The sequence below is a fragment of the Medicago sativa genome, chromosome 4, assembly GCF_051527215.1.
Source record: "Medicago sativa cultivar Bolivia chromosome 4, Bolivia_mono, whole genome shotgun sequence".
Classification (NCBI taxonomy): Eukaryota; Viridiplantae; Streptophyta; class Magnoliopsida; order Fabales; family Fabaceae; genus Medicago; species Medicago sativa.
Genome location: NC_140752.1, coordinates 81533011 through 81559810, shown reverse-complemented (window position 1 = coordinate 81559810; position 26800 = coordinate 81533011). Strand labels below are relative to the sequence as shown.

General features: G+C 37.6%; 1 protein-coding gene, 1 long non-coding RNA gene and 2 pseudogenes across 4 annotated transcripts; 1 reads left to right on the top strand and 3 right to left on the bottom strand.

Moving 5' to 3' along the window:
- Positions 1 to 9252: 9252 nt before the first annotated feature.
- Positions 9253 to 10982, bottom strand: LOC146932599 (uncharacterized). The gene is made up of 2 exons (XR_015007179.1): positions 10878 to 10982; positions 9253 to 9443 (listed from the first exon to the last, which is right to left on the bottom strand). It is a non-coding gene; the product is annotated as an uncharacterized LOC146932599 (long non-coding RNA).
- A 7874-nt stretch (positions 10983 to 18856) lies between these two features.
- LOC146932598 (L-type lectin-domain containing receptor kinase IX.1 pseudogene) lies at positions 18857 to 21124 on the bottom strand (annotated as a pseudogene). Its single transcript, XR_015007175.1, has one exon. The product of XR_015007175.1 is annotated as an L-type lectin-domain containing receptor kinase IX.1 pseudogene (transcript).
- Positions 21125 to 22954: 1830 nt separating this feature from the next.
- On the bottom strand, positions 22955 to 26201 carry LOC146932596 (L-type lectin-domain containing receptor kinase IX.1 pseudogene; annotated as a pseudogene). Its single transcript, XR_015007178.1, has one exon. The product of XR_015007178.1 is annotated as an L-type lectin-domain containing receptor kinase IX.1 pseudogene (transcript).
- On the top strand, positions 23000 to 23623 carry LOC146932597 (18.2 kDa class I heat shock protein). The gene has a single exon (XM_085704311.1). It carries the CDS (start codon positions 23000 to 23002, stop codon positions 23474 to 23476), a length of 477 nt encoding a protein of 158 aa, XP_085560437.1. The 3' UTR covers positions 23477 to 23623.
- Positions 26202 to 26800: the final 599 nt, after the last annotated feature.

Genomic DNA, 26800 nt, shown 5'->3' with positions numbered 1-26800 from the left:
AAGTGGAAGTGTTTGATTGTTGGGGTATAGATTTTGTTGGCCCTTTTCCTTCATCATATTCAAATGAGTACATCTTGGTAGCTGTTGATTATGTTTCAAAGTGGGTGGAAGCCGTAGCATCGCCTAAAGCCGATAGCAAGACGGTAGTGAAGTTCCTAAAGAAGAATATTTTCACCCGGTTTGGTACACCAAGAGTTCTTATTAGTGATGGAGGGTCACACTTTTGCAACACACAACTTGCCAAGGCCCTAGATCATTATGGAGTCAAGCACAAAGTAGCATCACCGTATCATCCGCAAACGAATGGACAAGCCGAAGTTTCTAATCGGGAGGTCAAACGCATACTTGAGAAGACGGTCTCTACATCTCGGAAGGATTGGTCGGCTAAACTTGATGAAGCTTTGTGGGCATATAGGACTGCATACAAGTCTCCTATAGGCCTCACTCCTTTCCAAATGGTCTATGGCAAATCTTGTCATTTACCGGTCGAGCTCGAACATAAAGCATTTTGGGCATTGAAGTTCCTAAACTTTGATCAAGAGAAGGCCGGTGAAAGAAGAAAAGTTCAAATGCATGAGCTTGAAGAATTGCGAAATCAAGCTTATGAATCTTCAAAGCTCTACAAAGAAAGGACCAAGAAGTATCATGACAAGATGATCACTCTGAGACAATTCATGCCGGGGCAAATGGTGTTACTTTTCAATTCAAGACTGAGACTGTTTCCGGGCAAATTGAAGTCTAAGTGGTCCGGACCTTTCATGGTTAAAGAGGTCAAACCATATGGAGCTGTTGAGCTTGAGGACCCAGTCACAAAAGCCAACTGGACTGTGAATGGGCAGAGACTTAAGCCCTACTTCGGTGGTGAAATTGATCGATGTTTGACGACGATTTCACTAATCGAACCATGATTTCTTCAAAATGCGTCAAGCTCAGGACGTAAAACAAGCTCTTGCTGGGAGGCACACCCAGTTTTGTAAGTATTTTTATGTTTTATAGCATGTAGAATAATACCATGAGCATTGCAAAGCAAAGTAAGAAGAAATTCTGGGTAAATCTCGCTCAAGCGAAGTTAATCTCGCTTAAGCGAGATTGTTGCATTTTTGAATGGTTGGTTACGGGAGAAATCTCGCGTAAGCGAGTTAATCTCGCGCAAGCGAGATGGTTTAAAACGGTTCCCAACATATGTCATAACTCCCCTTAACCATACACCCACTCATTTCTCTCTTCTACGGTTTCTTTCTTTCTTCCCATCAAAATTTCTTTTTCTCTCTTCTCTCACACACATAAACACAAACTTCAATTCAAGCATTCCATTGCATCCATTCCATTCATCTTACAGCATTCATCATCACTAACAGGTTTGAACCCATGCCTTTACTCTGTTTTTATTTTAAAAATTTCATGTTCTTGAACATGTGTAGAATTGGCTAGGGTTAGGGTTAGTGACTTTGGTGTGTTTAGAGACTGTTTCCTTAGGTTCATAACAATGCAAATGAATCAAAATCATCACTGATTTATTTCAACATTCAATTTTGTATATTTTGACCCATTTTGAAATCTTTGAAAAATAAGGGTTATGATTGAATGTTGAACACAAGTAGTGATTTTGGTTCCTTTTCATGAATTGGTTTGGTTAGTAGAGGATTGAGGTTGAATTCTGTTGAAAATTTTGTGTTTTTGGTTGTGTTATGCTGGAAATGGGTCATTTTTCGCAGGTGCAGAACAATCTCGCTCAAGCGAGATCCTTTACCAAAAATCTCGCTCAAGCGAGTATTCAAGTGAAATCTGGAAAATTCTCGCTTGCAACTCGCTCAAGCGAGCCACAAGCGAGATTGTCTGTACCTATGCCTTTAAAGTCTATTTGCCTTAACCCATTTTGATTCCATACGTGTGCTAATCATTGTTCTATACTGTATATGGTTTTTCCTGGTTGTTTTGCAGATGGCACCCAAAAATCAACCAACCAAGAAACGAAAAACCACTGCTTCCTCATCCGGTGTTGTAGACCGTCCTGCACCCTTACCCAGAAACCCGGACCGTACCATTTACACTTCAAACAAAACATATGCCAGGTTTCTCGAGCTGAAAAAAGAGAAAACTTGGCATGACAAAATTTTCCGGATTAACCCTGAGGGTGAGTATGCGGACATTGCAGCTGTGTTCACTGAGAGAAAGTGGGAGAAACTCATTAACCCCTACCCAAAAATCAACCTGGACCTTTTAAGGGAGTTCTATGCCAATTCTTTACCAGATTGTGATGCTAAGGAAATGCATGCTGCGTTTTCTTACACCACCATGGTTAGAGGAAAGACCATCCGCTTCGATAGGGATGCGATTAATGAATACCTAGGCAACCCTTACACCTTACCTGAGTCTGATGACCCTGACACACCTGCCTTGTGTCCTTATGCGGAGAGAGAGAGAGCTGCTGATTGGAATCTGGGTAAGATTGAGAGGGAGATTTTGCTACCGGGTAGGACATATACTGAGTCCAAAGCGGGTAACCGCAATTTGGCGGCCTTCACTGATATGAGGCCAAAAGCTGGAATTCTGTTTAAGTTCTTAGTTCATAATGTCTGGCCAAAAAGCCATGTCACCACAACTCCAAAGAAAATAATGCCTCCTCTGATTTGGCATATTTGCAAAGGAAGGCCGGTGGATCTGGCTTCGATTATTTCAAGAGAGCTGAAGCATGTAGCTCTCGGTGGTGTAGCGGGACCAGAGACCAGACTTGCTTTTCCCGATTTTATTATGGGATTGCTGAAGCATCATGAGGTGCCAGTCACCGAACCTTTTTTAGAAGAGCTGGTTTCTCCTATTGATGATCGATACATTAGGGGCTACATCAAGAAAGCTGCAATTAAGCCATTACCCTCCTCCTCTACTGTTTCCCCACCTATACCTCCACCTGAGGATGAGCCTCACCAGGACGATCCAGAGCAGGATGATCCTCATCAGAGCATGCCACATCAGGATGCACCTCAGCAGTTCGGTACTTTTGATTTTTCATCTTTTCAGGCATATATGGCTCAGTATGAGCAGCGAGCAGTTGAGAGAGCTCAGGCACAGCAGCAGCAAGCCTTTCAGTTAGCTCAAGCACAGGAGCAGAGAGATATGCACATGATGAGCCAGATGGCAGCTGTTTTTCGCAGCAATCAGGGGATCTACTCGCATCTCTATGATGCTCATATGGACCCGAGGTGTTTTGCATTCACACCTACACAGTTCACTGACTCTTGCCTGTGGCCTGGGGACAGGCCAATTTACCCAGGAGGGGGCAGTGGAGCGGGTGCTGATCATGGTGTTGATGATGATCCAGAGAGGACAGCCACTTTCCATCCATCTGATGATATGGATGACGATGCAGCACATTGACAGTATTTCTTGATTGTTTAGTGATGCTTAGTTTGCTTTGACTTTTTAGTTTGCTTTGACTCTTTAGTATGTTTTTATTTTATGCTGGAACAATTTATCGCTTTTGAATTTATACTTTTTGAGCACGGTTTTGGGTGTTCAATACATTGGTTTAATTTTAATTTCGTTTTGGGTTAAACAGCTTAGCTTGTTGTTTGGTTTTTAACTTAGTGCTTTGGATGAAATTTTTTTGCTTAATCTTGCTTGTGTTTAGTCAAAAGAAAAATTGCTCATGAACATCAAAGTTTAAAGTGCTCCATTGAGCCAATTATTGAACAAAAGCAGGTGAGTGATAATGATATGAGTTGTGAGAAAGCGCAATGCCAAGGTATTGGTTTCCTGTTGTTCTAGGTCGTACTATGAATTTGAAACTTGTACTTTGCACAAAATGTATCTCATTTAATTCTTTTCATAAACATAAATAATTTTGAACCACTTAGTACTTAACCTAAATGTGAGGTAGCTTCAATCTGTTGTATATATGCTGGAGACCGATAATCACCGTCTAACTTGTTTTAGTTATGTTAAATCTGATAATTATATTGAACTGTTTGAAAGCATGGAAAGGATAAAGGCACTTTTTGAATCGAGAGTAACCTACTTGACCACATAAAGCCTACCTGTGAGAAGAGTGAGTATCTGATACCCCAATCTGAGCCAAATGAATCAAGTCCTCAAACATGAACTGTCAATATTCATAAGCACAATGCTTGTTGAATTTGCCTGAAATTTTTCAAAAATCCAGTTCATGGTTGAATCTTATAGGACTTTGATAATTTTACTTTGTTGAACCCTTAACCTTTTTGTACTTTGTCCCTTGCCTTAGGATAGGGGAACATTCAATTAGAGTTTTGTTGTATTCAAGTTGGGGAGAAAAAGGAGGCATTATATGTTAAGTTCTGGTGAAGTTGTAAAATAACCTGACAACATTGAATCAAAGAAAAAGTTGTACATTTGAAAAAGAAAAGAAAAGAAAAGAAAAAGAAGAAAAAGAAAGAAAAATCAAAAATAGAATAAGTTGTCAAGGTTATTGGTTTGATTGTTAACCATCAAAGGTTGTAATTTTTGGTAGGGAAGATTTTGAATTTCAAGTTGTATTACAAAGAATGTTCCTCTTTGATAGGCTTTCTGATCAATTGCCCCACAAATGACATTTCCTTTGTAGCCCGGCCAAGATATAACCCTTGCAAGACCTTTTGATCCATGCTTTTATGCTTTTTGAGACGATATTTGGATGAACACCTAACTTAAATAGGATGTTAGCATGATTGTTGGATGTGTGTTCATTACCTCACTTATTGTTATCATAGTATTGTATTTACTTTTAAAGAAGTGTGTTAGGTGTGGTTCATAGATAGTTATGTTTATGTTTTGAAGTTTATGATGTGTATTTTGTGCTTAGGACTTGTTTCACATTTATAGCTGTGCTAGGAATAATGGAGAACTTCATGCTTGCCGGTGCATTCACATTTGAATCACCACTTGAAATTTTTTATTTGATTTGAATTGCTTGGTACTGTGCTAGAAAGCTTGTCCAAAGCCTTGTGAGTTTCCTTTTGATTCTTTTGTTTGAGGACAAACAAAAAGCTAAGTTGGGGAGAGTTTGATAAGTGCTCAAAAGTAATATATTTCATGTGTTAAAAGAGGCATTTTTAGTGAATTGTTATGCAAGTTATCTACGGAAAAGCAATCAATTGTTGTAATTATACCATTTATGCTTTATATGCCTAATTCTACCCAATTTATGCAGGAAATGACAAGCAAGGACCAAAACTCAAGTGTGTAAACCAAGCTTATCTCGCTTAAGCGAGGTCATCTCGCTTAAGCGAGATTTCTCCAGGAAGAAGCTCAACACTCGCTTACAACTCGCTTCCAGGTCGCTTGTGCAATTTTAGAATCTCGCTTACGCGAGATCATCTCGCTTAAGCGAGATTTCTCCAGGGAGCAGATGAGCATCTCGCTTTCCATCTCGCTCAAGCAGGATTCTAAGGCGGTTTAAAAATCAAGCAAACTCGCTTACGCGAGTTCTAACTCGCTTGCGCGAGGTGCAACTTCATCAAAGAGCAGGGCTACGTGGCAAGACTTAATTGGCCATGGTTGGATATTTAGGCATCTCGCTTGAGCGAGATGTATCTCGCTTAAGCGAGATTACACGTTTTCAGCCCATTTAAATACAAGTTTTCCCTCTCTCTAGGACTATTCACTATTCCATTGAAACATTTTATACATTTCTAGAGAGAGGTTAGAGCTATTTCATAGAGAGAAACACAAAGCAAGTGATTAAGGAGTAGATTCAACCCTAGATTCATTGAGACATCAAGGATCTTGGCATGGAATCTTCATCTTTCCTTCATTCCTTGCATTAGTTTACATGTCTATGTGTAACTATCACCTTCTTTGTAGTATTGAGGTAACAATCAAGCTATTATGTAATCTTTTGATCTTTTAATATATAAGGTTCTAGCTTAATGATTCAATATTGTTGTTATTCTTGCTTTTAATGCTTTCAAAGAGATTCAAGATGATTTGGACACAAACTCTTGAATCTAGAACTAGAATAACAATCTATCTTATGTTATATCACTCATGACAAGTTTGTAAACCTTTGATAATTACTTTTAATCAAGATTTTAATGCTTTCGGATACTTAATCAGGCTGGACACGGTCGATTAAGTTATCCGATCGACTTTGTTATCGTTTAAGGAATTTGGACACAAATGTTTAAACGCTAACTTGGAAATAACGATGTCGCTTTCGACACGAAGGATATTGTAGAAATGATTGTAATAATATTGGTTATAAAGCTAGAATCTGTTAATCGATCGAGAGATTGCTACTGTTATGCTTGCTCGTTATCTTATACCGCAAGCGAAATAGTTCGATACCCTCTCGTTTTTACTTTTGTAATCTATGGATATAGTGTTACAAACAAACAAATTATATCCAAACCCTTAATGTGAACTATTGTGAAAATGCTTATAATAAACGTAACTCCCTGTGGAAACGATCCTATATATACTCACGTGTACATAGTTATATGACATGTAGGAAAAATCATTACATCACATTCTAATGTTATCGAATGAGTACAAAGTGAATGAAAGTGACAAATTTTATTTGCACGATCATAAGTCTCTATAAAGACGACTTGCTCATATTTGATTTAAAGATTCATGTTATGAATTATGTGAAATCATTGTTTATCAATAACATTGATAAGAAAGACCTAGACAAAGTTGAAGATCTTAAGGAAATGTGACTATTTGACCGTAAACTTGCAATCATATATTATGATCCAAAGTGTTAGAACACTTGAGATGGAGTTAAACAAATAAAATATGCGAGCATCATTGGCAGTCCTTAGGTAAGCCATTGAATGTATTAGACCCGACATTGCCGATGTCGTAAAACTCTTGTGCAAGTTTACTAGTAGAGGGATGAGAAGCATTGCCATGCTATAGAAAGAGTCATGAGGTGCCTTAAGAAGATTATGAATCTAAGATAACTTCACTAGGAGTAACCTATTGTACTTAAATGGTACAAGATATAAAATAGAACATCTTTCAGATGAATATTTAGGGACTAGTGTTTGCATATTGAGCATCACTAAAGGAGTTGTTTGTCAAAACAAATGATATTGACTCAGTCCACTATGGAATGAATCTGAGATGAGAACACTAGAGAAAACTAGTGGAGAAGCAAGTTGATAAGATGCTTGCTAGCTGAGAACCCTTAGTGGATAAAACCGTTTCCAGAAGTGTTAATTCATTGTGATAGTCTGCAGCTATTACAAAAATTGAGAATCGTTAGAGACGATAATTAAGGCATGAACACATAAAGGATTAGAGAGCTAGCTACTCTCAAAAGGAATGGTTAAAGTAGATCATGTACGTACTGATAAAGAATTAGTCAATCCTTTGACGAAAGGAATTACTAGAAAGAAAGTCCTAAACACATCCAATAGGATGGGACTAATGCCCAAAGGTCACAAGTGATGGTAACCCGACCTACATGACTGGAGATCCCAAGAAATAGGTTCAATGGGTAATAACAAGTTACAAGTGATAGAACATGCTATGATAAAAGTAAGAAAGCATGATTCCTGCAACGATAGAAGGATGAGATAATAGAAACTCTTAATGAGATATATACTCTATTTGGAATGGAGTACATAGCTACAGGAGTACTCTTGATAGACTCACCTATATGAATGTGGAACTAAGGGCCGGTTCCTATGGGATTCGGGGCAGAATACCTAGAGCGTTCGTTAAAACCGGGATACACGTGCAAGGCCATAAACGCACGAGCTTTTAGAATACACCTTATGAAAAGGTTTGTGTGTGGGCTCTATGTCTGAGATAGAGTTCAATGCTGTAAGCAACTCTTGTTAATCAGAATTTTACTTGCTATGCAGAGGTTCAAGTTGTAGGCGACACCTTTGTTTACAAGCAAATCTTATGGAGACGTTTTTGACGTTATTTATGAAACCATTTTTTAAATTCAAGTGGGGGATTGTTGGAACATGTGTGGAAATTAAGTAAAAAGACTAAACACAAATTCCCATGATGGGTAGAACTAGTGTTGTGTGAATTGAAAAAAGTGGAAGTCCCACATCGGATGGAACACACACATTAGTAGTGTTTATATAGTGGGGGTGTACCTCTAATTATTGGGGGTACATAAGCACTAGAGAAAAATATATATTGATATATATTTTATTATTTGGAAATGATAAATTAAATAATTAATTTAATCATTATTAGAAAGTGCTTTCTTAGTCCCCAAGTTTTGCTAAAATATTTTTGTACTAAATATAATATATTTTGGTACTCAATTAAGATATTTTTGTACTAGATCTAATATGTGAATTACTTAATCGCAAAGTAATATGTTACTTGTTCCCAAAGTTTCTCATATTACTTGTTCCCAAAGTTTCTCACTTATTAGTTGTGAATTTTTCCCTATAAATAGAGAACTCACATAGTGCATTCCACACACCAAAGAGTTTCATTGAGTTGTCGGGAACTCTTTCTCTCTTCTCCCTTTCTTGACTTGTGTTGACGAGTCTTTCCTCTCTTCTCCCTCCTTCGACTTGTTTAACAAGTCATTCTCCTTTTTCTACTCCTTTCTGTCCCTTCGGAATTAAGAGTGTTCTTAAGACCATAGTCCCTTTTCGGTTTAATGTCCCTTCGGAATTAAGAATGGTCTTAAGTTCATAGTCCCTTCGGTAATATATGTCCCTTCGGAATAAAGAGTACTTTTAAGATCATAGTCCCTATTTGGAATAAACAATGTCCCGTCAAGAATGATCTTAATGGTATATAAAAATTATTCAATATTTTTATTTGAGGAGAAATGGTGGTAACACCATATTTGAGTGGTCGTAGTGCCATATTGATACTTTGGAGAAATTAAGGTTAGAATGGTGGTAACACCATATTTGAGTGGTCTTAGCACCATAATAGAGTGGTAACAATACCATATTAAAGTGGTTTCAGTATTAAAGAGTGGTCTTAGTACCATATTTGAGGGTGTAATTCTCGAACGGTTTTCTACAGTGCAGTAAGTAACCGCACAGTTGTAGCTGGGCTTGTTTTATCCTGGAGGCGGCGTGGTTGATAGTCTACCTTGCACAACTTTGGGTAGTGTAACACCCCGTTCTCCCAACAACGTAATATTAATTATTATAATCAGAGTAATCACACAACGGAGTGTCACACTACTTTTCAAAAATTCATAAATAGAAAATATCTATTTATTTAAGGCCAACATAAAGAATCTTAATAAACTGCAGCGGAATAATTCTTTAGGAAATACAATTTCAACCAAATCCTACGTCAACGAAATTATTGGCACAAAGGCCTCAACGTAATAGACATTATCCTCAACAATAATAAATCCAACAACGAGGTCTTTTCAAAATATGATACATAAAAGAAATGAGAAGACATTCGCAACAATTTCCCCATCCTAGTATGTATCAGAGCCCTAGACACTTGAGCCGACCAAACCTACAAGTCATCAGTACCTGCACATTACCCACGGTCGAGGCAACATATACGCAGAAGGGGTGAGAAACTTATCCAATAATAATAATATATAATTCATCAAATTAATGAAAACAACAAAGCATATCACAACAGGCATCATTAATAATGTATTTAAATAAACACATAGGCAACGACATAATTATTTTCAGCAACAAGGTACAGCAACAACAACAACAAGGTTATCCACAACGACACCGACAACTCGACAATGCGACAACGACAACAACTCGACAATGCTACAACGACAACAACAACCCAACAATGCTACGACAACAACAACTAATGCATCATGCAGGTGGTACCAATCTACGCGCGTTGAATGCTAAGCATTCCAGGGCATAAGCCCCCAACGATTTGGATGGTTAAAGCATCCCAGGGCATAAGCCCCCAACAGGTGAATGATAAACATTCCAGGGCATAAGCCCCCAACAATTTGAATGATAAACATTCTAGGGCATAAGCCCCCAACAGAACATGAGTATGCATATGGACTCGACTTGTGTATATCAACATACAACTTCAACAACGACTACAACAACAACATATGTGCCTACAACAATTATGACACACTCCCCAACTTCGACATCAGATGATACAACGACATCAACAACGGAAATCAAACAACATAGCATATATATAAATCAATTACATTCATCTCTAAGTCTAAAACATCCTTCAAAAGCAATTAAGTTTTGATCAATAGGACATAAGCCAAATACCCATAAAACACCTCAACTAAGTCCCTAACACTTAAGTTTGAAGTTGGGAAACCAACCATATGTTTTTGGACTAACTTGGGATTAGTTATGCTAAGTTTTCTTAAAGTTTTCTGAAGATCCACTTGGACTATTTTTATCATAACTCAAAATCTACAAATCTTTTCCACTCCAAACCAAGGCCATTTTAAAGCTAACTTAATTATCTACAACTTTCATGTTTACACCTAAGGCCAGTTCAAAACAGAAACGGGTGAAAAAGACGCAAGAACACGAAACAGGGGAATGCTGTCACTATTACATCGTACTACGATGGAATGCATCGTACTACGATGGGATACACTGAAAAAGTCTTGTTTGCTGCTGGAAAAATCGTAGTACGATTTCCCAGCATCGTACTACGATGGAACATGGACAGTTCTACGGAAACAGACCAGTTTTCACTCCAAAAACCCCAATTTCATCAACCCAAACCCCAAATTTGATCTCATAATCACCCAAATTGTTTTAGAAACATGTTTACAGGTTTATTAGACAACATAGGGGATAAAACAACATATAATCATGCAATTCAACAACAAGTTTCATCATAATTCATCATCTAACATAACTTCTCAAACCCTAAAAACCAAGAACAACAAATTCATCAATTTTCAAATTATATACCATGATTATTGAAAGGAATCCCACCCTTACCTTATCTCAGCAAATTCTACAGCAAAAACGATTGGATTCTCTCTTCCTAGCTCTTCTCCTAGCTTTCTCTTGGTTCTTCTCCTTTTTCTCTCCAAAAACCAGTTTTTCTATTGTTTCTACGTGAAACTGTTTCTCTCTGCTTCTCTTTCTTTTTCTCCCAAAAATATAACTTCTTTCTTTTCATTTAACTCCCACTAAACTCTCATAATTACTAATTAACTCCCATTAACCAAAATATTAATATTTTACTCCTATTTTTATTTCTCCTAATATTTCCACAAATAATAAAGCCATATTCATTTAAATAATATACAACACATCAAATACCAAATAAATCATATAAAATTATATAAAACACTCAAACATCCACTAAAAATAATAGAATAAAAATGGGGCGTTACAACTCTCCCCAACTTATAGAATTTCGTCCTCGAAATATTACCTCAAGCAAACAACTCAGGATATGACTCCTGCATCTTACTTTCCAACTCCCAAGTAAGATTTTCACCAGTTGCTCCTCCCCAAACAACCCTCACTAGAGGTATCTCCTTGCCTCTCAACGTCTTCACCTTGCGATCATCAATCCTCAAAGGTAAAGTCTCCACCGTAAGGTTGTCTCTAACTTGCACATCATCTCTAGGAATAACATGTGAAGGATCCGCTACATACTTCCGAAGTTGCGACACATGAAACACATCATGCAAGTTCGAAAGATGTGGTGGCAAACCAACTCTATAAGCCATCGTGCCAATTCTCTCAGATATCTGATAAGGACCAATAAACTTTGGAGTCAACTTCTTGCACTTCAATGCACGACCCACACCGGTCATAGGGGTGACTCTCAAGAACACATGGTCACCCTCTTGAAATTCAAGGTCCTTCCTACGCTTGTCATGATAACTCTTCTGTCGACTCTGCGATGCTTTCATATGCTCTCTTATCATCTTGACCTTCTCCGTGGTCTGCTGAACTATTTCAGGTCCCAACACAACACTTTCACCCGACTCAAACCAACATAAAGGAGTTCTACACCTTCGACCATATAAAGCTTCGAAAGGTGCCATACCAATACTCGAATGGTAACTATTGTTGTACGTGAACTCTATCAATGGTAGGTGACTGTCCCAAGCTCCACCTTGCTCAAGTACACACACCCTCAACAAATCTTCTAATGATTGAATCGTCCTTTCCGACTGACCATCTGTTTGCGGATGATAAGCTGAACTCAACTTCAGCTGAGAGCCCAAAGCTTCTTGCAAGCTCTTCCAAAATCTCGAAGCGAACCTCGGATCTCTATCCGACACAATACTCGACGGGACACCATGCAACTTCACAATATTATGAATATAGATCTCCGCCAACTGAGTTATCGAATAAGTGATATTAATTGGAATAAAGTGTGCCGACTTCGTCAATCTATCGACAACAACCCAAATGGCATCATGCCCTCTTTGAGTGTTTGGTAAACTCGTCACAAAGTCCATGGAGATGCTATCCCATTTCCATTCCGGCACATCTAAAGGTGTCAACAAACCAGCAGGCTTCTGATGTTCAACTTTCGATTTCTGACAAGTCAAACAAGCATATACAAATTGTGCGACATCTCGCTTCAACCCAGACCACCAAAACAGTTTCTTCAAGTCGTGGTACATCTTTGTAGCTCCCGGATGGATACTCAAGTTGCTTCTGTGACTTTCTTCTAAAATCAACTTTTTCAATTCATTATTATCAGGAATACAAATCCTACCTCGGAATCTCAACACTCCTTGATCATCAACCTGAAAATCACCATCTGCATTCTGATTACTAGCAGCCATCAAGTCTACAAATTTCACATCAACCTCCTGGGCTTCTTTGATACTCTTCAAGAAATCATTATTAATTTTCAACATACCCAACTGCACACTCTGAGGTGCCAATTCACAAACAAGACTTAAGTCTCTAAACTGTTCCAGCAATTCAAATTCTTTCACCATCATATCCGACATGTGCAACGTTTTCCTACTCAAGGCATCTGCAACCACATTAGCTTTACCCGGATGGTAATTTAAGCCAAAATCATAATCTTTCAACAACTCTAGCCACCTTCTCTGCCTCATATTTAACTCCTTTTGATCAAATAAATATTTCAGACTTTTATGATCACTAAACACTTCAAATCTGGAACCGTACAAATAGTGTCTCCAAATTTTCAACACAAAAACCACAGCAGCCAACTCTAAATCATGTGTAGGGTAGTTCTTCTCATGTATTCTCAATTGTCTCGAAGCATAAGCCACTACCTTGCCATCTTGCATAAGCACACCACCTAAGCCCAACTTGGACGCATCACAATATACAACAAAAGGTTTATCTGGCTCTGGCAAAATCAAAATTGGAGCCGTCGTCAATCTTCGCTTCAACTCATTGAAATTATTCTCACACTGAGCATCCCACACAAAAGCTTTACCTTTACAGGTCAACTGAGTCAATGGAAGTGGCAACTTCGAAAATCCTTCGATAAATCTTCTGTAATAACCAGCCAAACCAAGAAAACTTCTAATCTCTGTAACTGACTTAGGAGCCTCCCACTGTGATACCGCTTCAACCTTCGATGGGTCCACTGCAATACCACTACCAGAAATAATATGGCCAAGGAAACTTACTTCCCTTAACCAGAACTCGCACTTTGACAACTTTGCATACAATTTCTTTTCTTTCAGCACCTGCAACACAATCTTCAAATGTTCTGCATGCTCTTCTTCAGTCTTAGAATAAATCAAGATATCATCAATAAATACAACAACAAACTTATCCAGAAAAGCATGAAAAATTCTGTTCATATACTCCATGAACACACCAGGCGCGTTAGTAACACCGAAAGGCATCACTTTATATTCATAGTGTCCATACCGTGTCCTAAAGGCCGTTTTCTGCATATCTTCATCCTTCACCTTAATCTGATGGTAACCTGACCTCAAATAAATTTTACTAAACACGCGAGCACCCACTAATTGATCCATCAAGTCGTCAATTCTCGGAAGTGGATACCTATTCTTTATCGTCACTTTATTCAGCTGACGGTAATCTATGCACAATCTCATGCTACCATCCTTCTTCTTAACTAGCAACACAGGTGCTCCCCAAGGTGACACACTTGGTCTTATAAACTTCTTATCAAGCAATTCTTCCAACTGCTTCTTCAATTCTGCCAACTCGGAGGCTGACATACGGTAAGGAGCCATCGACACAGGCTTCGTACCCGGCACAAGATCGATCGAAAATTCAACCTCCCTCTCTGGTGGTACATCTGGAATCTCATCAGGAAAAACTTCAGGAAATTCATTCACCACGGGAAATCTATCAATTATCGACTGACTCTCTATAGACAAATACGCCATCAAGGAAAACATTAAGTTTCCATCATGCTCTAACCGCTTCAGCTGCTTGGTAGATAAAAATTCTGCTCCACTCTCTTCTTCAGCAGAAGAAAAGTACACCGTCTTTCTAAAACAATTAATATGCACATGGTTGTATTCCAACCAGTTCATACCAAGGATCACATCCATACCCGTCAATGGCAAACATACAAGATCAACTTCAAAATCTCTACCATACATGGATATAGGGCAACTCTGACAAACGAACGATGTGGTTACTGAACCCTTAGCTGGAGTTTCAACAACCATTTCCACAGGCATACTTGACATAACTAAACCCAACTTATTTGCACAATCAACAGCAATGAAACAATGTGTAGCACCAGTATCAATAATAGCAATTAAAGGAGTACCATTAAAGAAACAAGTACCTCTGATAAGTCGATCTTCATTAGCCGTTTGTGTACCGGCCAATGCAAACACCTTCCCACTAGTCTGAGTCTTCTTAGGCTTCTTGCACTGAGAACTAAGATGACCCTCTTCATCACAATTAAAGCAAACCATGTCACCACGCTTGCACTCAGCCATGATATGCCCTTTCTTGCCACAACGATGACACTTCTTCTCATCCCGTTGAGTACATGCATTACTCTTGTGGCCTTTCTCACCACACTTGTAACAAACTATCTCAGCTTGAACATCTCTTCCCTTGGGTCTCCTTTCCTCAGGCATCCTCTGTTTGCCCTTGTCAGCTGGGGCACTGTAAGGCTTCGGACGACTCTGCTGTCCCTTACCCCTACGGTCACTCATCACCTTGTAGTGAGCTTTGGTATCATCTTCATAGATTCTGCATCTGCTCACCAAAGCAGAAAAGTCACGGATCTGCTGGTAACCAATGGCTCGCTTAATATCAGCACGCAAACCATTCTCAAACTTTATGCACTTAGAAAATTCAGCATTGTCTCCAGTATAGTGTGGATAGAACTGAGCCAACTCCACAAACTTGGCTGCATACTCTGTCACTGACATGTTTCCTTGCTTCAACTCAAGGAACTCAATCTCTTTCCTTCCGCGAACATCCTCAGGGAAATATCTGTTTAGAAACTCCCTCCTAAACACAGCCCAAGTCACAACTGCATCACCTTGCTCTAATTCAGGTAAGAGACTCACCCACCAATCATCAGCTTCCTCAGCTAGCATGTGCGTACCAAAACGCACCTTCTGGTCATCAGTACATTGCATAACCCTGAAAACTCTTTCAACTTCTTTGAGCCATGTCTGTGCTCCGTCAGGGTCGTACCTTCCTTTGAAAGTAGGAGGATGATTCCTCAGAAAGGCCTCCAACATTCTTACATCAGCATTAACACCAGCGCCAGCATTCTGTTGTTGTCCTATAGCTTGGGCCACAGCTTCCAATGCAGCAGCCACCGCAGCATCGTTTCTTCCAGCCATTCTATTTCTCTTGTAACAGATAATATTCGCAGCCTCCAGGTCTCTACTCTACATAACAACAGAAATCAGCACAACTGAGACAATATAAATTGTCAAACAACTCTACATGGCTCGACACGACTCTACTAATTGGCCGGACGGACCGACCTGCTCTGATACCAATTGTAACACCCCGTTCTCCCAACAACGTAATATTAATTATTATAATCAGAGTAATCACACAACGGAGTGTCACACTACTTTTCAAAAATTCATAAATAGAAAATATCTATTTATTTAAGGCCAACATAAAGAATCTTAATAAACTGCAGCGGAATAATTCTTTAGGAAATACAATTTCAACCAAATCCTACGTCAACGAAATTATTGGCACAAAGGCCTCAACGTAATAGACATTATCCTCAACAATAATAAATCCAACAACGAGGTCTTTTCAAAATATGATACATAAAAGAAATGAGAAGACATTCGCAACAATTTCCCCATCCTAGTATGTATCAGAGCCCTAGACACTTGAGCCGACCAAACCTACAAGTCATCAGTACCTGCACATTACCCACGGTCGAGGCAACATATACGCAGAAGGGGTGAGAAACTTATCCAATAATAATAATATATAATTCATCAAATTAATGAAAACAACAAAGCATATCACAACAGGCATCATTAATAATGTATTTAAATAAACACATAGGCAACGACATAATTATTTTCAGCAACAAGGTACAGCAACAACAACAACAAGGTTATCCACAACGACACCGACAACTCGACAATGCGACAACGACAACAACTCGACAATGCTACAACGACAACAACAACCCAACAATGCTACGACAACAACAACTAATGCATCATGCAGGTGGTACCAATCTACGCGCGTTGAATGCTAAGCATTCCAGGGCATAAGCCCCCAACGATTTGGATGGTTAAAGCATCCCAGGGCATAAGCCCCCAACAGGTGAATGATAAACATTCTAGGGCATAAGCCCCCAACAATTTGAATGATAAACATTCTAGGGCATAAGCCCCCAACAGAACATGAGTATGCATATGGACTCGACTTGTGTATATCAACATACAACTTCAACAACGACTACAACAACAACATATGTGCCTACAACAATTATGACACACTCCCCAACTTCGACATCAGATGATACAACGACATCAACAACGGAAATCAAACAACATAGCATATATATAAATCAATTACATTCATCTCTAAGTCTAAAACATCCTTCAAAAGCAATTAAGTTTTGATCAATAGGACATAAGCCAAATACCCATAAAACACCTCAACTAAGTCCCTAACACTTAAGTTTGAAGTTGGGAAACCAACCATATGTTTTTGGACTAACTTGGGATTAGTTATGCTAAGTTTTCTTAAAGTTTTCTGAAGATCCACTTGGACTATTTTTATCATAACTCAAAATCTACAAATCTTTTCCACTCCAAACCAAGGCCATTTTAAAGCTAACTTAATTATCTACAACTTTCATGTTTACACCTAAGGCCAGTTCAAAACAGAAACGGGTGAAAAAGACGCAAGAACACGAAACAGGGGAATGCTGTCACTATTACATCGTACTACGATGGAATGCATCGTACTACGATGGGATACACTGAAAAAGTCTTGTTTGCTGCTGGAAAAATCGTAGTACGATTTCCCAGCATCGTACTACGATGGAACATGGACAGTTCTACGGAAACAGACCAGTTTTCACTCCAAAAACCCCAATTTCATCAACCCAAACCCCAAATTTGATCTCATAATCACCCAAATTGTTTTAGAAACATGTTTACAGGTTTATTAGACAACATAGGGGATAAAACAACATATAATCATGCAATTCAACAACAAGTTTCATCATAATTCATCATCTAACATAACTTCTCAAACCCTAAAAACCAAGAACAACAAATTCATCAATTTTCAAATTATATACCATGATTATTGAAAGGAATCCCACCCTTACCTTATCTCAGCAAATTCTACAGCAAAAACGATTGGATTCTCTCTTCCTAGCTCTTCTCCTAGCTTTCTCTTGGTTCTTCTCCTTTTTCTCTCCAAAAACCAGTTTTTCTATTGTTTCTACGTGAAACTGTTTCTCTCTGCTTCTCTTTCTTTTTCTCCCAAAAATATAACTTCTTTCTTTTCATTTAACTCCCACTAAACTCTCATAATTACTAATTAACTCCCATTAACCAAAATATTAATATTTTACTCCTATTTTTATTTCTCCTAATATTTCCACAAATAATAAAGCCATATTCATTTAAATAATATACAACACATCAAATACCAAATAAATCATATAAAATTATATAAAACACTCAAACATCCACTAAAAATAATAGAATAAAAATGGGGCGTTACAGGTAGTGCCACGAAACGTCTTAAAGAGAGCGACCTGGTCGTGACTCAACCTAGTAACAACTTCGGTAGATAATGGAATTTGGAAATTCAAATATTTGGAAATCCAAAAACAACATATAGTGATATTTAGATAATGTCCAATAGGAAAGACTTAATATTTTAAGATCCGGTTTGTATTAGGTACTTCCGTTGGGGAGAAACTTTTTCGAGGTCTTGTAAGACCCGGTGTCTCACTTAAGACCTACAATCTTAAGTGGGACCAACACTTTTTTAATATTAAAAAATTGAAATGTAATGATATAAATTTATTGATAATTGACTAGTGAGTCTCATTTAAGAAATTTGTGTGAGATGTTGGGTTGAAGGGATTGAGTGTTTATTATGTACTACTATTAAAAAATGATAAATAAATAATGTATACACGTGTAACCCATTTAAATACCAAAAAATGAGGTCTACATTATGAGCGCTCTTATGAAACATTTAAACGAGAACAATTCTACACTTGGCTGATAGTTCAACTAATTTGTACTAAGAGTTAAAAAATAGAAGTTAAAGAATTTACCTTCAAACATGGATGAATGAGAAATAATACAAGAATGTTGTTATGCGAGGTATTCTAGGTTTATGACTCGTAATTGATGATTGATCATGGTTTGCTATGTGAGATATTCACGATAAGTAGAGTTGGTGGACAACATTTTTCAACAACTAATATACTAACAATTTCCTATTCATAAAAAACAAGAAAGGTTCTAACTAAGAAAGAGTAGGAGGAAGAACAATTATTAATCAGAGAGCTAGGTCAATTTGAATAAACAAATCTGAAGTATCCGAGACAATAAACAATTGTGATTAATAAGGGTACATGAAGACAACTTCTAAATAAGTTCAAAAAAAGATGGATTAAAACAAAATTAATTTTATCTAGAATAGAGAAGCGACATAGAGGGAGAAACATCCTCAGAAGTTGTAGTAGTAAACCCAGAAGATTTTTTGTTTGAATTAAAGCTTATTATATTCTTGCTTTGACCTTCCTCTGAAGCACTTATACTAAATGGAGCAGTGAATGAATTCAAAGGGCCCTCAAGATATGTTGGTACAGGCATACTTGATGAAAGATTAGGCATTGGAGCTTCAAAATTAAGCACTTGAATAGCTTGTCTTATTGAAGGCCTATTATTAGGATCAGGATGAGCACACCAAAGACCAACAATCATCATACACTTGATTTGCTCCTCTTCAAAATCTCCATATAGTCTTGGATCAACTGCTTCAACAATTCTCCCTCTTCCATAAAGCCCCCAAACCCACTCAACAATATGTATTTCATTTTCTTGAGCCTTAAGGTTTATTATGGGTTTTCTTCCACAAGCTATCTCTAAAGTAACTATTCCAAAACTATACACATCTGTTTCTTTACTAGCTCTTCCTGTGGTAGCACATTCTGGAGCCATGTATCCCAGAGTCCCTGCTAAAGCTGTAGTTTGTGCACCTTTTGCATGATCCACAAACCTTGCTAAACCAAAATCTCCAAGTTTTGCATTAAACTCTGAATCCAACATGATGTTACTTGCTTTTATGTCTCTATGTACAACACATTGTTCCCATTCTTCATGCAAATATAACAATGCAGAAGCCAAGCCTCTAGCTATTGTATATCTAACACCCCATTTAACCAAACTTTGATTTTTGAAAAGATGGATGTCTAAACTTCCATTTGGCATGTACTCATATACAAGTAAAAGCCTTTTTCTTTCATGACTCCAACCAATCAATTGCACTAGATTTCGATGCCTTAACTTGCTAATAATTTTTACTTCTGATGCGAACTCCTTTATCCCTTGATGTGAATCTTCTGATACCCTCTTAATAGCAACATAAGAGTTTGTGTCTTTAAGAAAACCCCTATAAACACCTCCAAATCCTCCTTGACCTAGTTTATGTTCATCTTTGAAATTATTAGCTGCTTGTGCTAATTCTGCATATGTGTACTTCTTTGGTCCTGTCCCTCTTCCAAAATCCTCTTCCATGTACTCTTCAAATTCACCATCTTCCTCTTCACTTTCTTTCTTCCACCTCTTCCACAACACAACTGAAATAAGACTCAATACACCAATCAAAATGAATCCACCAATTCCTAATCCCAATGCTAGTCCTATAACAGGTCCTGTTTTTCCTTCGTCTTTGTGTGCTTCAAAATCTAAACTGGAGTTGAAGGACCATGACCTAAGAGTATGTTCCTCCCCCCAAAACAACCCTGTTGCTGAAGTGAAGCCAAATTCAACCCAATCAGGTAGGACTTCTCTTAGATTGACAATTTGAAACAAATTCTGTTGTATTGTGTTGTTATCTCGATAACCTGTGAAGGTGACACTTAAATTGTTTGAACTAGAATTGTAACTAACATCAACATCATATCCTCTTTCGTCCAAGCTAGTGAACCATTGGGTTGTGTAAGAAGAGCTGATTGAATTAACATCAATCCCCACATGATCATATGTAGGATCCCATGTATTAACAAAGGTATCAAATTCCACAGCCACAAAGGGATTTTCTTTTGTGTAATTTGGAGTAGCTAATTGAACGCTACTCATGAGACCAATACCACTTCCATCTTTTGGAACAGGTAGTGGAAAATTGGGGTGTGCCAAATAGAAGGTGATTCCATCTGAATGATGGGTTTTGTTGAGGGTGTTGATAGTAAATGAGAAACGAGTAGTAAAATCTGTGACTTCACTTGTATTTATGTCCCAAAGATGAAATAGTTTTGAATATGTGACTCTACCTAGACTGTCTTTCTCGTACCTCGTGAGTTGGAGGACTTGGTTGTCATGGTAGACATCACCTGAAAAATTTAAAGCACGTGTTTTGTCGCTACTGAGGTTGTCATCGTAGTTGAAAGATAACGGAGCTGCATGAAATGTTACAAGAAGCAAGAATGATAATGTTACATGAAAGAAAGCAAAACGATGAGTTTTCATGTAGTTGCATGACGATGCCATAGTTGAAAATTTTATGTTGAGTGGAAATGATGGAATCATACAAAATGGCCTGGCCTGGCCTGGCATGGCAGGTAGTAGTTAATACTTGAAGATTACTTGCTTGTGTTGGGTGATGGAATTAGTCAATAATGAGTTTACCTTTGAATTAGTATGGTAACGGGTCAATCCGTTTGAGTCCGATGTTTCAATGAATCCGTCCACGTTCATGTCAAAATGATCCACGTTTTCAAAATTCATTTGCTTCATTTTATACAACACGACGTGAATGATAAAATACATGTCGGATATTTTGTTTATATTTTTATTTTATTTTTACAAATATTTTATCATTTAAACACCAAGTCCTTCCTTGCTAATTGGTTAACATGAAGTGATTGTTTAAGGGTTATGCTAACGAGCATTTGTAATTCAACAATATTTTTTTTTTTTGAAAGGACAATATTTTAACTTTTTAAAAGTTAAATTCATCATTTTTCATTCAATGTTATATTTTTAATTTTATCCTCTTAATCAAGGTCATAATGACACTCAATAGCATTTTTTAATGTTTAAATCCAACTAACTTACTTATTTGGGGCAATTGTTTTCATTTTTTTCTTTTCTCGTTGTTCTTTCTAGCATTGCAAGATCCAACTCTTTCTGAGAACCATTAATTTTAAAAAATAAATATTGATAAAGAAAGTCTTTGACAGAGGATAGCATTTATAATAGAAAAGATGGTGTAAACTATGGCTTAGGAGTTTGGATATGTGATGATCATTTTAAAAAATTCATTTTCTACCTTCGATATATAACTACCGGTGGACCGTCAATATATTCTTGAGGACCTAAAAGACCTCCAGAAAGGCTTTTAAACCCTTCCATAGGCCTTAGCGCCCTCCATAAGGCCCCTAAGGCCCGAGGCGCGCTCTCCTCGGGGCGCCGCCTCAATCTGCTTCTAGAAGCCTCTATAACACGACTAAAATACCTGAATACCCCTGTTATTTGCTGCCCAAGTGACCATAAATCAAGCCCATAGAGGGCTATAAATACAGCCTTTGAGAGTCTTCTCAAGGCATGACCAATACAATACAAACCCTAATATCATTATTGTACTTTTGCAAGTACAACCGGATGTTCATTTTAAAAATTATATTTTGTACCCTCGATAGATAACTACCACATTATTGACCCTATTTGATCTATTGATTGTGATGAAAACGCAAAAAAAAATCGCTCAAAAATCGCAAGGTTTAGAAGCATATTTAAGTTGAGTGCAAAATAGGTAATAACTGCTTAAAAACTGCAATGTGGTTTATATAATGAGTATTTCGGCATTCATCTACCGGAGGTACAAAATCAAGATTTTTAAAATGAACATCGGTAGTTATCTACCGGAGGTATAAAATGAATTTTTTTAGAATGAACTTCCGGTAGTTATCTACTGGATGTACAAAAAGTAAAATTTTAAAATGAACATCCGACAATTATCTACCGGACGTACAAAATTGAAATTTTTAAAATGAATATCCGGTAGTTATCTACAGAACGTGTTATTCGTAGTTTTAGGGGGCCTTAAGAGATATAGAAGGGGCCTAAAAAGAAATCTTTTAGTAAGCAACACAACTTTTGTTTTAGCCCAATTTCAATTCATTCCGGTTCAAAGCCCAAGCCCAACTCATGGTGATTTCATACGAGAGAAATCTAGAATGTTCTTCAGATCCCAAAGTAGAAAGAAAACCTAGAACGTTCTTCTCTCACATTTGGCGCGGAAATGATCAGAGCCTGTTTTCGAAATTTCTAGCAAATACTGGCTTCCTCGCAATTCGTATAAAAACCTAATCGCGTATTTTCTGAGAAGCATCAAAGAATCGCAAATCACAATATTCATAACATTCATTTCATCAAAGCATTCAAAACTTCTTCAACCAAGAAATTGAAGCGAAGATGTCACTGATTCCAAGTTTCTTCGGCGGCCGAAGGAGCAACGTTTTCGATCCATTATCCCTCGACGTTTGGGACCCCTTCAAGGATTTTCCTTTCAACAATTCTGCACTTTCTGCTTCATTCCCTCGTGAGAATTCCGCATTTGTGAGCACACGAGTCGACTGGAAGGAGACTCCAGAAGCGCATGTGTTCAAGGCGGATCTTCCAGGAATGAAAAAGGAGGAAGTGAAGGTAGGGATTGAAGATGATAGGGTTCTTCAGATCAGCGGAGAGAGAAGCGTTGAGAAAGAAGATAAGAACGATCAATGGCATCGCTTGGAGCGTAGCAGTGGAAAGTTCATGAGGAGATTTAGATTGCCTGAGAATGCGAAAATGGATCAAGTGAAAGCTGCAATGGAGAATGGTGTTCTCACTGTCACTGTGCCAAAAGAAGAGGTTAAGAAGCCTGAAGTGAAGACCATTGATATCTCTGGTTAGATGCTAATCGAGTTCTGTGTTAGAATGATGTTCTTTGCTTTCATGTGTGTTTTGTGTACTGTGTGTATGAAAAAAAAAATAATGAAATCATGTACTATGTTTTGTAATTTTGAAAATTGAATAAACTCCGGTTTACAGTAAATATAATATTCCAATTTTCCAGTTAATTGTATAGCTGAGAATATTTTGTGATACATACTCGTCAAAAACTTCGATTAGCACATTGAAAGACTTCAAAGTAATTGTTGTTAATTGAATGAATATTTATAAGGCATGCTGTAATGATATTTAGACTATAATTTCAAATCAGTCTGCACCTTTTGTTTAGTTACACCAGATGATTGCCTGGTCATCAATCCTTCTTTTGAGATTTGCGACGATGAAATCATCTCTAGAGTCTAGACAACGTTATAGGAAAATTCAATATTTTCTTTTCCAAAAGTGTTTGAGAAATCTACGAAACGCTATATTGGATACGACATTGATATAGACACTGATATGGACACAGACACATCGACACCAGTAAAAAGTTGACCAAACGTAATCACCTGAACTAGTATTGGACACCGATTCCATCAGAAGTGTCGGTGCTAAGGAGTTTGTTATTCCCCCCTTATACAACTTACAGAATAGTTGGTAAGACAATAAATTTTTGTTAGTCGTTTCAACTCATATGATCCGAAACTGGATATGAATAACCAATATCCTAATGGTAAATGACGACATTTTGTTTCCTTCCAAGTTCCAACTAACCTGTAGACCTAAAGAAAGAAGGAACGGAGAAAAATTGCTCATTAGTTGTAGGAGACAGAGAGGCTGAGAATGGCATGTTTTGTGGAAGAATTGGTGATGGAGCTTCAAAATTGAGCACCTTAATCACTTTCTTTATAGATGGTCTTGAAGTGTTATCTGGATTAGCACACCAAAGTCCAACAACTAGCAAACATTCCAATTGCTTCACATCAAATATTCCACATAGCTTTGGGTCTGCTGCTACAATTAGATTTCTCAATCCATACAGCTCCCAAACCCATTCAACTAATGATACTTCACCCTCCAATTCTTGGTGGTGTATGGCTTTTTTTCCACAGGCTATCTCCAACAAAACAACCCCAAAACTGAATATATCTGATTCTTTTCTAGCCTTGCCTGTGTACATGTATTCAGGTGCTAGGTATCCTCTGGTTCCAGCTACACCTGTGGTTTCTGACCCTTTCTCATGATCCATCAACCTAGCTAAACCGAAATCCCCAAGCTTAGTATTGAAGTCAGAGTCCAGCATTATGTTGCTTGATTTTATGTCCCTATGAATCACACATTTTTCCCATTCTTCCTGCAAATAAAGCAATGCCGAGGCCAACCCAAGAGCTATATTGTACCTTAAGTCCCACGGCAAGATGCTTCCTCCACGAAAAAGATGAAAGTCTAAGCTGCCATTAGGCATGTATTCGTATATTAGGATGAGTTCATTCTTCTTGTGGCACCAACCATTGAGTTTCACCAAATTTCGATGCCTCAGTTGGCTAATGATCTTCACTTCTGCTGAGTATTGCTTTATACCCTGCCTTGAATCTGCTGATATCCTTTTTATAGCTGCAACTGAGTTTGAGTCTTTAAAATAACCCTTATAAACACCGCCAAAACCACCTTGGCCAAGCTTTTGTGTCTCTTCAAAGTTGTTTGTTGCATTCAACAATTCATAATAACTAATCTTCTTAGGTCCAGCATTCATTCGAAATTCATCATCCATATCCTGATCAGAAGTAGTTTCTGAAGAAGGTTCTTCTTTTTTTCCTTTATTCTTCTTCCACAATAAAATGATTAACATTGCTAAAAAACACCAAGACAAACATACACCACCAACTGCCAATCCCTCCCACAATTTAAACTTACTTGAGTTGCTTTTCTTCTCAGGATCAACATAACTTGGTTGGCTTGTACTAAAAGACCATGACATTAGCATATGTTCCTCATCTACTTTTCCTGTTGAAGCTGATATGCCAACAATAACATAGTCTTTTAAATATTCTCTTAGATCAATGATGTGTGAAAAATTTTGCGGCTCTTGCCATGCATTCAATCTGTATCCAGCGAAAGAAACAGTCAGAAAGTTATTGCTTGAACTGTACTCAATGCTACAATTGTAAACCATCCTTTCTGAAACATTTGCGAACCATTCAATAGATGTATCAGACACCACAGAATTGACATTCACTCCTACATGGTTGAATCTTGGGTCCCAAGAATTTTGGTACGTGTCAAACTCCACTGACACAAACGAATACTCAGTTGAGTTTAAAGCAACTTTGCTTTCAGGCACAAGACCAAAACCCCCTCCACCTCCTATATGATTAGCTTTTGGGAGATTTGAGCTTGCCAGGAAGAATGCCAAACCATCTCCATAAGAACTGTGATTTGAGAATATAGTAAAAGAAAAATTGGTACTAAAGTCATACCCTTGATTTGAGCTATTCTCATAAAGTTTGATAAGTTTGGGACTTGTGACTCGACCAACACCAGAAGCCTTATTTGGGTCATCAGGGTACCCTGTGAGTCGGATAACTTTGTCAGAATCTACAATGGTGGCATCTCCATCAAGCTCTGGTGGCTCTTTACAATCGTAACTAAACATAGGGTAATCAAAAGACACAAGGTGAGCATGTGCAAGAGGGACTATCAGGAAAAGCAAAATTGTTTCCCTTGCATAACAGAATATAGAAACCATTTGTATAGCTTAGCTATGTCAGAGTTGTTTAGCTTCATGTTTGAAGCCTAACACTTTCATGGACGTATTTATTCCCTGTTCTTTATTTGTCATGTATCTAGCTTCCTCTCTCATATGTAAATTATGTATTTTAATTATTACATAGTCTTGATTTTGTACATCCACAACTCTTGTTGATGGACACATCACAATCATACTCCATAAGAGTTAACGGACAGAAAAGTTTAAAGTTGTAAGATTGTTCTAAGTAGGAACAAACTATGTTGGGTTGGATAACGGAAACATTAAGGAGATAAAAGATATATAACTAAAATATAAATTAAATTTGTTCATGCACGATTTAATATTTTAAAAATAGATAAACAAGTTTTGTCTTCTGGCTAAGGTTAAGGATATCAAACAAAGTCCGTAAACATACACTTAATATCATTTTGCAATGTTGTATAAGGCATAAGTTATAAAACTTCATAATCATTTAGGACACTTGTCACCCCATCTCTCTCAAAAGCCACACATGCATTTCATGTATTTAATAGCAGTTCAACCACTCCTAGTAAATTTTTCTGAGGCATCTTAGTTCACAATGCATTCTTCAAATT